The sequence below is a fragment of the Anomalospiza imberbis genome, chromosome Z (genome assembly GCF_031753505.1).
Source record: "Anomalospiza imberbis isolate Cuckoo-Finch-1a 21T00152 chromosome Z, ASM3175350v1, whole genome shotgun sequence".
Lineage (NCBI taxonomy): Eukaryota > Metazoa > Chordata > Aves > Passeriformes > Viduidae > Anomalospiza > Anomalospiza imberbis.
Genome location: NC_089721.1, coordinates 58,380,310 through 58,395,725, shown reverse-complemented (window position 1 = coordinate 58,395,725; position 15,416 = coordinate 58,380,310). Strand labels below are relative to the sequence as shown.

General features: G+C 48.0%; 1 protein-coding gene across 1 annotated transcript; it reads right to left on the bottom strand.

Moving 5' to 3' along the window:
- Window positions 1-757: 757 nt before the first annotated feature.
- SPINK4 (serine peptidase inhibitor Kazal type 4) lies at window positions 758-3,323 on the bottom strand. Its single transcript, XM_068176366.1, has 4 exons — window positions 3,062-3,323; window positions 2,046-2,080; window positions 1,624-1,736; window positions 758-929 (listed from the first exon to the last, which is right to left on the bottom strand). The coding sequence occupies exons 1-4, from the start codon at window positions 3,117-3,119 to the stop codon at window positions 875-877; spliced, it is 261 nt and encodes an 86-aa protein (XP_068032467.1). The 5' UTR covers window positions 3,120-3,323; the 3' UTR covers window positions 758-874.
- Between the last annotated feature and the right edge of the window lie 12,093 nt (window positions 3,324-15,416).

The following is a 15,416-nucleotide window of genomic DNA, read 5'->3' as shown; positions in this document are numbered from 1 at the left end:
ATGATCAGCCCTCTGATCTCTGCCACTGTGTGCAAAGGGGGCCCCTTGCCCGCCCAAGTTGTACTGCCTTGTTGCAGGTGTTTTGTGTGTCCATGTGCTAGAAGTGGGAGATGAAAGAACAGAGGAATTCCCAAGGCCTGCTGATGCACACTGACACTATTACCTTGGCAAGACTGAACCCTGCTACAATCTCAAAGATGGCTCTGACACCAGGAGCAACCTACACCTGAAAATTCTTCACTTCAGGGTTTTTCTCAAGTGCTGGAGCAGACATCTCGGATCCCTGGTGTTCACCATCTTTGCTCAGGCTCTTTCCATGCTCCCATGTGTTATCTGATCTGATTGTTCTATAAAAGAGCCTTAGATAAAAAGCCGAATAACATCTAATATGACAAGTGCAGGTGTTACTATTTTCAATTGACATCAGCTCTGGAGCCAGTGAAGCAGTTTACTAGGGAGCCATGGAGTCATCTTCTTCCATGCCAGAGAAACTTTATTTTCCCTTCACTAAATTGCCTCCTACAGAGAAAAAGTTGTGCTTGTTCAGCATCTTCTTCATCAGGACGGGCGCATTTCTTGCTATTCCCCCATGGCCTTTCTTGCAGGAGTGTGGGTGAGATAATACTCTATGCAAAGCACCCTGGTTCATTATGTGGATTTGAAATTATTGTTTTGACTGTGCACTTTTAGTAGCACTTGGTGGGAACTGGATTATGCTGTTTTCCTCCAGCCATGCATAAAAATAGTGCTGTTGAAATACGATTGTGCATGTCAGTTTATTATTCACCATAGCTAGCTTAAGTGTGCAATCGGCACAGAGCACACAGGATCAATTAATCACCTGTTTTTAGGTTCAGGAAAGCTATCAGAAAGCTCAGGTATCTTGACACTCCCCATCTTTCAAAATTCGGATGTCTTGCCTGGTTTTCCTAGAGTAATATAGGAAGAAGGGATAAGAGATTGAAAAAAACCCATTCTGTGAGTCATACTTTGGCTGCATTCCATCAAATGGAATGGAGCTATTATAAAATTGACCTACTCATTTTCCTGTCTAAAGAGCTGAGGTGACTGCAACATCCTAGCTCATGCATGTGCCCTCCCAGGGCATGTGGTACTGGTGGTGCATCTGCAGCTCAACCTGCTCACAACAGGACTGTCCCTAACATGAGGCTATAGTGGCCATGGCTCTATCTAAGCCCCAGCCACCATCCCCAAGAATGGAGACCCCCCTCACACCTCTGTGGTGCACCACCAATTGGTGCCTGTGTCAAATTTTCACCCTCTTGGGGCTGCTGTTTGTGGATGTTGCTATTGTCTGTACCAAGACAACTGAGGCTCCATCCCATCTGCAACTGTAGATTGCTGCTGGATACCCCCAGGCATCCCCTTCCTCAGACTGGCTGGGTACAGCTCCTCTGCACTTCCTTGCAGCTTTGCTTGACAAGCTGGCCATCCTTCCCCTCCTGCAGCCCAGCACACGGTTTGTGTTACTTGCCATGCAAGTGCAGCCTGCCATAGCTTTTCCCAGGCTCTAGGGAGCCTGAATGACTGTACTTCACAAGCACCCAGTTTCAGACAGCCAAAATTAGACCCAGGAGGTCCCTGCCAAGGGCATGAGCTTACATTTTTTCCACACAGAGCTGGCATTCATTGGCATAGGTATTCCAATCGGTCCCACAGATGGGCAAGTACAGGAGGGGGCAGGCCTGCAGGTGAACCAGGTCTTCACACACTGGCTGGAAAGGAGAAACCACAGCATGCATTTCAGTGCCAGCAGCACCCATTTCTTCCCCCCAGAACACTCAAGCAGAAGCAAGTGCCACTGGCAACCTGGTTCCCTCTGTCTTGGAGCAGTGTGTGCCCACAGAGTAGCAGGGGCCACTGAATCTCTCAGTGGGACTCGTGGCTTGGGCTTTGGTGTGGGTTTGGTGCTGGAACACCAGTTGCCATGAGGCTGGGGATGATTTCTGAGAACAGTCTTTCTCCCAGGCACAGCAGGCATGCCCATCTCCAGCCATGAACAAAGAAAACCAGACACCTCTTACCCTTCTCAGGCCACCCCCTTCATTCAGCTCTGCCCCTGAAACAGAACAGAGACCCATGAGCATGGCACACCCGTGCCTGATGGCAGAAGCACAAGATGTTGACAGAGGATCACATCCAGACCAAAGGGAAGGCAGTGTTGTGCAGAGCCCACTTAGCACTGAATCAGCTCTGTGGGTTTCATAACGGGGGATCAGTTTGCTGCTGCATGTCACTCCCACCCCTCCCTGACAGCAGCACAGTACACAGCTTCCATCCACAGCTGAGCTGGCTGGGACAAACCTGCAAATAGCTGTTCCCACTCCCTAAACCTTCTCCTAACAGCCCTCTCTCCGAGTTTCTGGGTCAGAAACTCCACAGAGCATCCAACACATCTTGGGAAATGGGAAACCATACAATGCAGCATGTGGCATGGGGCATCCTCAGAGGGATGAGGCTTGGTGATATTGCACAGCTGAACAACTGCCACCTCTAGGGAGAGCAGCATCTGGTGGGTTCCTTTTTCTCAGGCAAGCAGAGCAGCAGCAACAGTTCACAGCTCACCTGTGCAGTGCACAAATGTCCTGGGAGCATGGAGGCTCACACACAGGCAGCTGCAGGACCACCACTACCTGCACATAGGTAGCAATGGCTTCCCAGTGCCTATAAACAGGTGCTTCCCTCATAAATATGCTGAGCACATACTATTCTTGCAAAGACATGCAAAGTTTGCATGGAGGCAGGAACTGCAGCAGCTGTGGACTCTCCTCTCTCCCAGATCACTCCCAAGTGCAATACATTTGATGAACCAGCCTGTAACCCTTGCCACAAACTGCTAATAAGAAAGGCACAGTGTGTTTGCTTCAATCCTTCTTCCTCACCATGCTGCCACTGTTTGTTTGCCTTAACCTCACCTCCTCTCCAAAGCAGAATTTCTGGGTCTTTATGCCCTATCACACATTCCCCTTCATCCCATTATCCGTCTGCCATTCCCAACCCACCGCCGATGAACCAGCCTCCAGCAGCAGAGCAGATTTACCTCTGGCAGCAACCAGAGTCACCATTGCCACCAGCAGCAGCAGCTCTCTCCCAGGCATGGTCAGTTCAGGCAGACCTGCTCATGCACCTTGCTCTGCTCATGGCTGCCTTTATAGGTGAGGGCACAGCCTTATCTCAGGAACACTGGGAAAAGCAGTGTTTTGTTCCTGCTGAGAGCAGCTGGACTGTACACCCTAAGGGATCACTTCGGCACTCTCACACATAAGATAAGCTTTCCCCTGAAGCTTCCCACTCGTCAACTTCAGGTGGCAACATCAAAAGCTGCTTTACAATCCCTTTGAACTGTAGTCAGGTGTTGTGGTTTGACACTGGCTGAATGCCAGGCAGCCACAGAAATCACTCGCTCACCCTCTCCTGCTGCAGCTGGGCAGAGGAGAGAAAAATTACATGAAAGTTTCATGACTTGAAATAAGGACTAGCAGAAAACACTCCAAGGGCAAAAGAGGCTCGGCTTAGAGGTACAAAATGAATTTATTACTAACAAAATCAGAGGAGGATAATGAGAAGTAAAATAAGCCCTTATAAACACCCTTCTTTCCCCACAACCCTTCCCTCCTTCTGACTGACAGCACGGGAGACAGGGCAGGGGGTTTTGGTCACTTTATCACCCAAGGTCTTCTTCTTCTGCACAGGAAAAAAGTTGTTCCCCTGTGAGCCCGTGGGGTCCCTCCCATGGGAGACAGTCCTCCATTAACTTCTCCAGCTGGGCCTTAATCTCAGGAGCAGCAGTAATCCCAAAGCTGCTGCAATGTGAATTCCTCCCACAGGCAGTCCTGTCAAAACTGCTGTGGTGTGGCTCTCTTCCCACGGGGTGCAGTTCTCCAAGGACAGGCTGCTCCAGCCTGGGGGCAGGGCCCTTCTCTCCACAGGGTCACAGCCTTCTCCAGGCATCCACCTGCTCCAGCATGGGCACCTCCATGGAGTGCAGGTGGATCTCTGCATCCCTGTGAATACCCATGGGCTGCAGGAGCACAGCTGCTTCACCATGGGCTGCACCACAGGCTGCAGGGGAATCTCGGCTGCAGTGCCTGGAGCCCCTCCTACCCCTTCTTCCCCAATGACCTTGGTGTCTCCATGTTGTTTCTCTCACACATTCTCACCCCCACCTCTTCTCTGATGGGAATTAACACTGCATACCCCACTTTGTCTTGATTTTCTTCTTAAATCTGTTATCACAGAGGTGTTACCAACCTCTCCAATTAGCCCAGCCCTGGCCAGCAGCACGTCATCTTCAGAGCCATCAGGGATTGGCTCTGCTGGATATGATGGAAGTTTCCAGCAGCTTCTCACAGAAGCCACCTCTGTGTTCCCCTGCTATCGAAAACCAGGCCGTGCAAAACTAACACATCAGGGTTGGGCAATGCTGCTCTCCTCTGCTTACCCCAGTCAGCTATCTCTGATTGTATCTCACCCAAACCATCCTTTCAGCCTTGCAGCTGCTGTTCTTCATACATGACAGGTATCTGCACTTGAGTTGTGAGACTAGACATAGAAAAGCCAGGAAATTCAGGCCCATCAGAGTGGTGGCACTGTGGCGTTATCCCATGAGACCCAGCCAGGTGGATACTCATCTGCCTGATGCACTGGTCAGGATCCCAAACACAACAGGAGGCATGTCACCGTGCTGCAGCAAGCCCACACAGTCACTGGATGGGATGGGACAGGCTGGGGGTGCAGAGGGTCTGGAGGATACAAAATTCAGCTGCCTGGGGGCAAGGAGCTGCAGGTGCAGTCACTGCCTATGCTCAGAGGAGCCATATAGTCAGAGGTGGTTTAATACCTTACTCCACTCACCACCTTGGCTGCAGCTGAGATTGCCAGAGCAAAATTACCTTTATCATAAGATCGAGTGTGTTGGAAGGGGGCAATGTGAATGAATACCCAGATTAAATACACAGAGGTGGCACACAGAGCAAGGAGAGGACAGAGAGGCCAGAGATGATCCTCAGTGGCAAGAAACACCGTCTTTTCAAAAAGAATCATGACCCCAGAATATCCCAGCTGCTTTGCCTGCAAGACTGGACACTTTATGTCAGAGTGAGCATTCTTATCTGCTCTTTCTCAGAAGCTTTATTTTCTACAGAGCTCCAGATACATGGAGCATTTGCACTCACTGAGGATCTGACTATGATTTAATGCTTAGGATGTTTTTTCCCCAGAGGAAGATACACACTGGCCCTCTCTGTCTGAGTCAGAAGAGAACAGCTTGAGCATCCCTTGTGGCCAGAGAGGTATCGGCCCTGCCAGAGGCTGCTTGCATCCTTCTATTGGAGGTCTGTTCATGCAACTCAGCAGGGCTGTGACCAGGACTTGGGAAGTGGCAATGTAACCAGCTCAGGGCTCCCCTGGCAGAGTCATTCCTCCACTCTTCCAAGGCAGCTGCACACGTTTTATATTCCCTCTTCACGGAGTTTACACAGTTCAATAACCTTTGGCTTTCATTATTATTCCACTTTGGAAATCCCTCAACTAAAGTAAATATTTAACTGCATTAGCAGTTGTTCCCAAGGCACATGGGGTCCTGTTAGTCTTGTTTAGTCTAGTGCAAGGGAGGCCAAGGGGGATCTGATAGCAGCCTACAACTGCTGGAAGAGAAGCTGATGGAGCCAATCTCTTTTTTGTGGTGCAAGTTGTCAGAATGAAAAGCAATTGTTATAAACTGCAGTTTTGAGATGATCAGGTCAGGAGTCAGGAAAGAAGCCTTAACCCAAAGGGTGAACAACCCAAACCAGCAGAGAGGTGGGACATCTCCATCTCAGCGGGACATGTACCTGACCAAGCCTCACTGTGCACAAGGTTTGTTGGGTGAGCCCTGTAGGACCCTGCCTCCAGCAGGTTGGGTCCATGGGAAAAGCAGCTGTCAGTCTCCAGCACACATGGATGTATGACCTTAGATTCGCATCTGGCAAATCTGGTCCTAGCCAACACTTGACAATATGAACAACATAGAGCCCCCTCCTGCAAATTGCTCACACAGCAACACACTTAACAGCTCCAGATGAGGGCTATCTTGGGCCTTTAAAGTCTTCTCCAAAGTTTTTACTACCAAGAAAAACATCCAAATGCTGATTGTAATGCCTCTGGTGCTCTGGCACCTCTGCTGCCTCTGATTCTAAGCATGGCCTGGTTCTCTGGTCATGCCAGCAGCAGCACAGGAGCAGCAGGCTGGGGCTGGGCTGCTGGACACATTGTGTACTCCAGACCGCTCTCCTTGGATAGAGGTTGGCAGGAAATGTCTGCTTCCCCTCTGTGCTGGAGGCAGCAAGGTCAGAAGGTCAGTGGTGCTGTAGCAAAGCTGTTGGCTGATACAAGGCTTGATCTTCCTCCACCTCATTCCTCAGTGATATTCAAATTCCAGTGCCTTCAAAAAGCAGATTAAAATGATATGCTAAGAGACGACAAAGGGTAAATGACCTCTTGCAAACTGTTTTTTTTCTTTTCAAACTTTTCTGCCAAGCACAAACTTGCAACTCCTAATGAAAGTCTCTCCCTACTGCATCCCTTGAAGAAGAGGTAGGGAAATTCTTCCTCAGGTGAGGCAGGAGGTTTTCTGGTGGCTGCTTTCCTCACACTGGCTGTGGAGGTCCAGCTGGCTCTGCATTTTCTCCTTGTACTTACACCAGCAAGATGGTGATGTGGAAGGCTTCAAGACATAGGATGGGAAGATGTGAAGGCTCTAGGTTTGTCTGAGGAGCTGGAGATTTAGTGTCACCACCAGCAAGACACATAAATTCTGCTGGAGACAGTGGTAACAAGCAAGGAGGCTTCTGATTCTGAAATCAATCTTAGGCCTGCTCCCTTGCAGCACTGCCCCTGCCTTTGTGCTTGTGCTACACCAGTGGTACCCACATCCGTGTACTCATCTGGGATTACTCATCACATCATAAACCCTTATTACACCTCTCCCTCCTAGGGGACTGCAGCTGTTTGCAGGCTTTCCATCTGAATGGGCACAGATGGCAGCTGGCCAGACCGGATTGCGTCACATCGCTCTTGCTCCACATCTGCCTGGTGGCCTTATCGGTGTTGTGGCCTTGGTGTCATCACCACTCCACCCAGCACCTGCTGTTTCCTTGCTGTTATCGATTGTCTTTCCTGGATTTCATGGCTGTTCTCGGCCTTCTCACGTTCTGCACCCATACTGATATTTTAACTCCTGTTCTGCTGCTCCTCCCAGAGCTATGGTGAACCAGTAGACACCAGGGTCCCACAAGTACTGCAGTGCCCTGAGAGAAGAGCGCTTCCTTGCTTGTGCAGCCCAAACCAGAGCCCACCATCTACTCTCCTGCTGCACAATGGGGCAAGACAAAAAGAGGAGGGCAAGTGCCACACTCATTTTCATCTTTAGCTCTTTCCCTGCACCTAGACAGCTTTTATAGAGAGGATAACAGTCTCTGTTCTGTTCCTCTGACCACTCTGAGGTCTCCAGACAAGTAAGAGAGAGAAAGAGCAATTTGTTCTCCTTTGTATGAATAAAAACACCAAAAAAAACAAACGAAAAAAACCCAAAAAAGCCCACCAAACAAAAAACAAAACAAAACAAACCCAAAAACCCCAACAAACCAAATCAATACTCAAACCCAAAAGCAACACCAGAGATACAAGTGACCACCAGAGGTTTGCCCTTAGATATACTGTGGATTCAAAACTCGACACCTGAAATCTCACTCTGTAACTGGGGAAAGGACCAGCCATCACCCCTTCCCAACAATTTTGCCAGATTCAGGATTTGTTCAGGATTCAGAATACATCTTTGGCCACCTTCCTCCTTTTTATTACTGTGGGTAAATACTGCAGTATGTCAGGCAGTGAGTAGTGCTCATTATTTCTTTTATGACAGAAGAATTACCCCGTCATAATCAGCTGGGAGAACACAAGATTGTGAGTACACAGATGAATCCTATCTGCTGGCACTCTCACCAGATGCACTCTGAACCATCAATCTGCCATCAATCTGGAGAAGACTAGAGCTTCCTGCCAGGCAAGGCTGTACAGCAGACCTCAGATGTGCAAGAGCCCAAGGGAATATCCATTGCATAAATTTTCCCCTGCTGCAGCTTACAGCTGTAGCTTGGCAGAAGTTGCTGCAACTTGTCCTGATCCATGGGCACCCGCTTCTCTTCTCCCTTGTGTTGACCACTGCCTGTTCAGACCTCTGTTCTGCAAGACATGCTCTAAATGCACGCTCTATCTGCAAATGCTCTGCAGCTCCTTGGCAGCTTAAGAATGGCCTTGACCTGCGTTTTTCCGCATGCTTGCACTTGAGGGCTGAGTGACCAAATTCCAAGCGCAGCAGATAAAACAGCAGAAAACTACAAATTTACTTCTTGCCCAGTAAATTCTTAGCCTGGGGCACACCAAGCCCCATTGCTGGTGTCAGGGATAGGATGAGGCTGTGTGACTGGGCTGGGTAGGCAGAGCTCCCTTGCTGCTGCAGTACAGTCCCCTCCTGCTCTGAGCTGACACAGATAACCTGGGTGCTGGCAGCAGCAGCAGGAATGCTGTCCCCAGCATACTGATGCTCAGTCTTGTTTATCTGGGAATTCACACCCACTGTAATAAAAAAAAAAAAAAAAAAAAAAAAAAAAAAAATTAGATGTCTCAGTCTCTTTTTCCCTGGAATTTGTTTCTGAATGAATAAATCTGTACTGGGCCCCAGTTTTTTATACCTTCTGAGAACAGTGTTGCTAATTCCAATTCAGTGTGGGACTGAATGCTGTCATCACCCTGCATTTAACACCACGCTGGAGAAAAAGGGGTAGCACATATGCCAGCTCCCCCCTTCAAAGTGACAGCTGCTCTTGGTGGGATTTTGTGGAGAAGGCCCCTTGACTTCTGCAAGAGAGGCCCGGTCTTCCCAGTCTGCCAATTGCTAAAGTCCCTGAAGATACCCCAGAGTGAATTGATGTAATAAGGGACACAATAAGGATGCAGTAGTGTAAGAGAACTGGGGAAGTCTTTCTTTTTCTCCTTGCATTTTGAGGGAATACTGTTCTGTGATGCTGCATTCGTGTAGATCTTTGACAGCAGGGTCACCCAGCCGTGCCTGGCCACCTTTCCACATTGCCACTGGTTAACATTCATATGTCTCCACTTTCTCCTACACATCTGCAGGTGCAGCATCCTTCTGAAGAAAAACACAGGGAATAAAATTCTCTCTAGTGTTCTGTTTATCCAGTGAATTTATTCTGTTTGTGTGCAGGCACACAAACTGCTCAGCACTTCCCCATTAGTTAAATTGCCAGAGAAGGAAGATGCAGGTTTACACATTGACACTAAGAGCAGAAATGTTGCCTACTACTTCTGACTTCAGAGCCCACCTACTGTGCAGGTGTAATTTTTTCCAAATGATCTATTCACTACTTGGATATGTATGAATTAACACCAGGAGGGAGCCACAACAAACCACTGAACAGAAGGGCACCAGTCACCCTTGGTGAAACCCATCCTGTTTCTTGGAACACATTCCTGCAACCTTTGCTTTCATTTCTCTTAAAAGCTATAGAGAGAACTTGGTAGTCTCTGAGATATCTCATTTGCTTTGAGACAGTGATATCCTCTGTTAACTCATGGAAGCTCTGTTTTTTACTCCAGCACTGCAGTTATCTAGATGTGTATTGGCAGATCAGAGCAGAACTAGAAGTTCTGAAAGCAGCTTACTCTTAAGTAGCCAGATGCTAATGCAAAGCTTTTCCTTCGAGAATCGTCAGGTAAAATCAGGTCGACAGTGGGAAAAACCCTACCTTTGAGTATAACTGCCATCCCAGATTCTCCTCCAGGAAATACACTACCCAAGGGTCCAGCCAGGTCTTGGCACCTCTGGACAGATGCTATTCTTGCTGCTGTCTGTCCAGGGAGGCAAAGTACTGCATAGAGAAGAAATGCACTGCTTATAGGCACAAAGGCTGAGCACCCTTGTAAGAAATGAATTTGTGTGATTTGTACATTACATTGCTGTGACAAATAATCAGGCTGTATGTTAGGCACTTCAGCAGGAGCTACCCAAACCAACAGAAGATGAGCTAGGAACTGGGAACATGCAGCAGTAACCAAATGCAAACTGGCTTTGGAGACAGATTTTGGCAAGGCCCTTTTAACCTTATTCTAGTGATTAGAAAAAGTTGTGTATGACACAAAAAACCCCAAAACAGATAAAGAAAACTTTCAAATTAAAAGCTATCAAAGACTGTAACTAAGAAATGGCAGATGTTTTTCTTCACTTAGATGAATGTAGCTGCATGTACAGAACATATCTTCTTGCCTGGCGATGAGCTTCTCTGCAGAGGAAGCTATTTTTTTCCCCTGTTCTCATCAACCTACACACAACCAAATCTTTGCAGGCACCTTCCTTTGCTCTGGCAGACCTGACTCTATGCCTCGTGCAGAAGATTATCATCACTTCACATCCAAGGCAAGCACACAAAATGACGCCTGAGACATGGGGTACATGCAGACCTTACAGGACTGGATACAACTGAGAGGAAAGGGGGAATAAGCCTGGTATGGCTGGACAAAGAGGTACAAGGTCATGCGTCTTTCCTGTCACAACTATGGGTACCCCAGTTCATAACAGAACCAGACAGAACCATTCAGGAGGCAAGGAGATTAGGATTAGGATCTGGTCTGTATCAATATTCTCTGTATCAGGGCTGCTTGGGACCTTTCCCACTGTGCAAAACCACCCCACAAACAGGTCAATGCTGGCAGCAGAACTGTGCAAAAGGACTTCCAGGTTTGTAAGATGATTCAAGTTCAAGTCTTCAAGTCTTTATTTCAAGTAATGATCATTGCAAATTGTAGACAAAGCTTGTAGCCTGGGTTGTCATGAAACTTTTTCCCATGGAGACAGTGCTGTTCCTGATTTGACTTCTCTGAGCTCTCAGCAAAAGGCAGCTGGATGTTGCAATTGGATCTCCAGAGCATTCTGCCTCTCTTCTCTTGCTCCTTTGCTGCTCCCGGTCCCTCCAGATGAAGTCAGCCCTTCCCAGTCCTTCCTCTAAATCAGCATCCTGGCATAAGAGCTCCGCAGCCCACACAGGAGCAAGCGGAGTCGTGGTGCGGGATCCCAGGAGCAGGGGGCTGTGCTGTGATACTCAGGTTCACGTCCCCGCAGCAGGGTGACCTGCAGGCAGCACGGAGCCATGCCCTTGCCTCGGGGCCCTGCCCTACGGAAGTACACTGCTCTGCCCTGCTGCCACGGCAGCGCTAGGAAAAAGCCAGAGGAATGTGCCTGAACTGCCGCATGGTGCGGCAGGGATGCCGCCCGCCCATCCACAGAGCATACCCCAGAGTCAGTGAGCGGGAGGCAGGCACTGGGGATATGCCTGGGCTTCTGCCGGCCTTGAAGAGAGCAACAGAAGAAAAAGCATAGATTTATTTGGGCTGAAAGGGAGCTACAAAATATTATCTAGTCCAACCCCCTGGCATGAAGAGGGAGAACTTTCACTTGACCTGGTTGCTGTAAGTCCCATACAAGCTGGCCTTAAGCACTTTCACAAATGGGGCATCCACAACTTCTCTGGGCAACCTGTTATGGTGTCTCACCACCCTCACTGAAAAAAAAAAATTCCCCATGAACGGTCTAAATCTAGACTCAATTTGAAAGCCTTCTCGTCCCATCTTTCTTGTAAAGCCCCCTTTAATTATCAAAAGGCTGCTCCCTAGAGCCTTCTTTTCTCCAGGCTGAACAACCCCAACACTCTGAGCCTGTCCTCATAAGAGAGGTGCTCCAGCACTCTCATCTTCTCCATGGCCTCCTCAGGACTATGCTCTAAATAGGTCCACATCTTTCTTCTGGGGACCCCAGAGCTGGACACAGCACGCCAGGTAAAGTCTCACCGGAGCAGTGTAGAACCCCCTCGCTCAACCTGTTGGCCACAATTCTTTTTTATGCAGCCCAAGGCACAGCTGGATTTCTGGGCTGCAAGCACACTCTGAAATAAATAAACACAGAACAAATTCTTTATATCATTAATCTGGGTTACTGCAGTTTTGATAGTAAGAAAAGCTATACCTTATGGAAAGCTATCAGATCACTTTAATAGGTCCTGTAAATCTGAAAAACAAAGATGTCAAAGGGAGCATGTTTCTGTTCTGCTGGCATCCCTGGAAGCAGCATTTCTATGGAAAGAGATGGGCTGGATTTTCTGGGGAGTTGCATGGTGCCTGGACTCCCTGCCAGCGCCTGGGAACATGGTGCCAGCAGAGGACACCTGCAATCCAGGGTACCCTGGCACAGAGCCCCTCACACCACAGGATGCACAGCTCTACTGCCACTCACCAATCTGTAAAAGCCTTCTTCATCTGGCCAAGCCCCAAATCCTGACAATATCTTCTGACCTTTCCTCTTGCTTCCTTCTTGGCCAAGCAGTCCTCATCCCAGGCACCACTCTCATGCTGTGGGGACATGCGCTGCATATTTTTTGTTCTTGCGAGTGACCTGGGGCTGTGGGATTCAGTCTAGCACAATCCAAGTCTATTCACACATGTGGGGCCTGCTCTTGTCCCATAGATGCTCAGGGCTGCCACAACCACGCTGAAGAGCAGAGTCACAAGCCCAAACTCCCACTCTTCCTGGAGGAGCTGACATGATGCATGCTGAGCTTGGAATAAGCAGACAGGAGACCTGCTGTGGGGCTGTGCTTCTCTGGGTCTTCCCTGGCCAGAAAGGGTCTTGAGAGGTTTGATTCAGAAGGGCTAGAACAGCTACTGCACCTCCACTGTCCCAGCCACCTTCAACTCCACAAGACCACACACCCAGATAAGCCATGTTTTGCTCTGTGTCACTGCATTTTCATGTGGATATGTCCCTGCAGTGCTGGTGGTGACCACACACTGCTCTTCTGCTGAGAAGTGGTTGCCCAGTGGAAATACATGCTGCTACTGCTCTGGCGAAAATACTGACCCCAGCACATGACCTGCCTGACCGAGAACCTCCCATTTGATTAATATTCACATCCTTTCCTGGATTATGCCATGCTCCTTGAGAACTCTGCTTTTCTTCTGGAAATACGGGGCTTATAACTTCCTTCTTCCTCCTCATACTTTGATGCCTAACTACAAATGTCTTGCCACATTACCAGTGAACTTTCATTCTGTTGCAACCTGATGGCTTGTTTCAGCAGGTATTCTAGATGTTTACAATCTCTTCCAACTGCCAGCTTTGATTAGAATCACACTTACAAGTCATTAGGCATGATGGATGGACAGATGTATTCATGTGTAGCAAAGTATTATAGTCAAGCAGTGTTGTTTTTTTTTTTTTTTTTTGGTAGGGAGAAAAAGGAAAAGTGAGATCTCCAAGGACTCCTTACAGGCTGGGCTGGAGTGTAGACAGCAATGGTGAAAAGCTGGAGAGGGCTGGCATGCAGTGTGAGCAGCCAGATCTTGCACAAACACGGGCTCATTTTTACTTCTCCTGTAAGGCCTATATTTCTCTTTCCTCACTCATGGGTTCATTAGGACACATTACCTCTATGTAAAAAATAGGTGTGCAGTTACCTGCTTGGATCTGTAAGTCTGTATTTACCCTTTCACACATTGTACACTTGAGTGGTACAGAGTGTAAATGATCCTTTCCAGCAGCAGGGCTTTTAATCACAAAGCCTTGCTCTTCTTCCAGAGACATGTTGAGACCAAGCAAGACAGTGGTCCCATGGAAAAAACTGCAATATTTTTATAGGATTCACATAAAACATAGCAGGCATTCATGGTGGGGAGCTACAGTGGACCCATGGAAAAATGTGTTAGACGTTTCCTAACTCTGATGTTTTTACTGAACACTGTGCTGTCTCTTCTTTTGCTGTTGATAGTCAAATTTGAAAAATGGCATATATGATAGTGTCATGGGAAATCAAATTGACTCTGCCTTGAGGTCTGGTTCACAATGCACCATTTTCCCTACAAGTGCTCAGTTCAAAACTGAAAGAAGGGAAAAACAAATTTCACTAGCACAAGTCTCCAGGTATTTTCTAACAGTAGAGAAACATGGAAACTTTGGACTGACCTGCTAGCCCTGAAGAATGGATTTTCTGCTGACTCACATTGTGGGTTGCCTTTTACCAATTGATACATAAAAGATGTCTGAAGAGATGGAAAGTTTTGAAAGATAGGTTTACTCATTGAAGAAGGCAATTATTGAGCTGATGTTTGTTTGAGTGTTGACTGAGAATATCAGTGCCATCAGTGATGGTGTCATTATAGCGTCATGGACACCGGCATTGCCGTCATGTTGCTCACAACATCACATTTAAACAAAGCACAAGGTGACTATTGGACTGACTTGCAGAATGTCTCAGGAAGAACTGAGAAATATCTAAGTGAACAGAAAAGAGGAAGCAGATATCTCTGGTCATGCCCTTTGGCAGTAGGATAGTTCATTCTCGTCACTTTGGCAGCCCACCAGGCAGCACCAGAGGGCTAAGGACAGTACGAGTAGCTCACGTGCACATGGGGCTGTGGGTGTGTGTGAGTGTGTGGGTGTGTATGTGTGTGTGTGGGGGGGTGTTACAAAGTAGTTTTTACCAATGAGAAGAATGAGATTCACTTTCTCCCTGCAGTTACTTTGCTTTCGTGAGACCAAATGAACAGCGGCATTAAGGGCTACTAGCAGGAGCTATTTATTGTACTTGAAAACCACTTGAGTGTCGCACAGTGTACGTGAAGCACTCTGTAGCCCAGATGCATGCAAGTCTGCCAGACCACGAACAGGATTTTGCCGGTGAGCTGTCAGTCTCACCCTGTGAATCACCAATCACCCACAGCCGACTGATTACTTTCCAGTCAGCTGTGAGTGAAATGCCTACAGCACCCAGGGGAACAGCAAGGTTAGTACTGTCTTCCTGACTGCCCCCTGCTCCTGCAGTAGGGCAACTCTACAAAACCTTCACCATCATCTCTGCTGGCCAAGACAGGATAGGTTTTTTCCTGTAGAACCAAGGCAGTTTCTTTCCAGGCTCAAGGACTTACTAGTTATAAGAAACACACGTAACTAACTTTGAGGGATGTTGGATGGTGCCCAGACCTGCATGCACTACTACTGGCTTGATGATGGACGTCAGGAAAATCTTTCCTCAGAAACGTGGATCAGTTCTCGGACAGGGCACCAGAGAGGTGTAGATCACCATGCTGGGTAGCTTTCAAGACTCAGTGGGACAAAACCACAGCTGATTTCACATGTTGCTGGCAATAGTCATACTCCAAGCAGGGTTTCACTGAAGACCTCCAGAAGACCCTACCACTGGCACAACTAGGATGTTGTGATATATTTAACAAAAAGCTAGTCATGATGCTTTGTAGGAAACGAGCTGAAACGTGCTCCACCGAGCTGACAGAAA

What these genes read in the sequence shown, in the direction of transcription:
- SPINK4 (XM_068176366.1), bottom strand. Translation starts at nt 3,119, where the DNA reads ATGCCTGGGAGAGAGCTGCTGCTGCTGGTGGCAATGGTGACTCTGGTT. An exon ending in GACTCTGGTTGCTGCCAGAG is followed by an intron (nt 2,081 to 3,061) that starts GTAAATCTGCTC and finishes GTTCTGTTTCAG; the next exon opens with GGGCAGAGCTGAATGAAGGG. An exon ending in CAGCTCTGTGTGGAAAAAAT is followed by an intron (nt 930 to 1,623) that starts GTAAGCTCATGC and finishes ATATTACTCTAG; the next exon opens with GAAAACCAGGCAAGACATCC.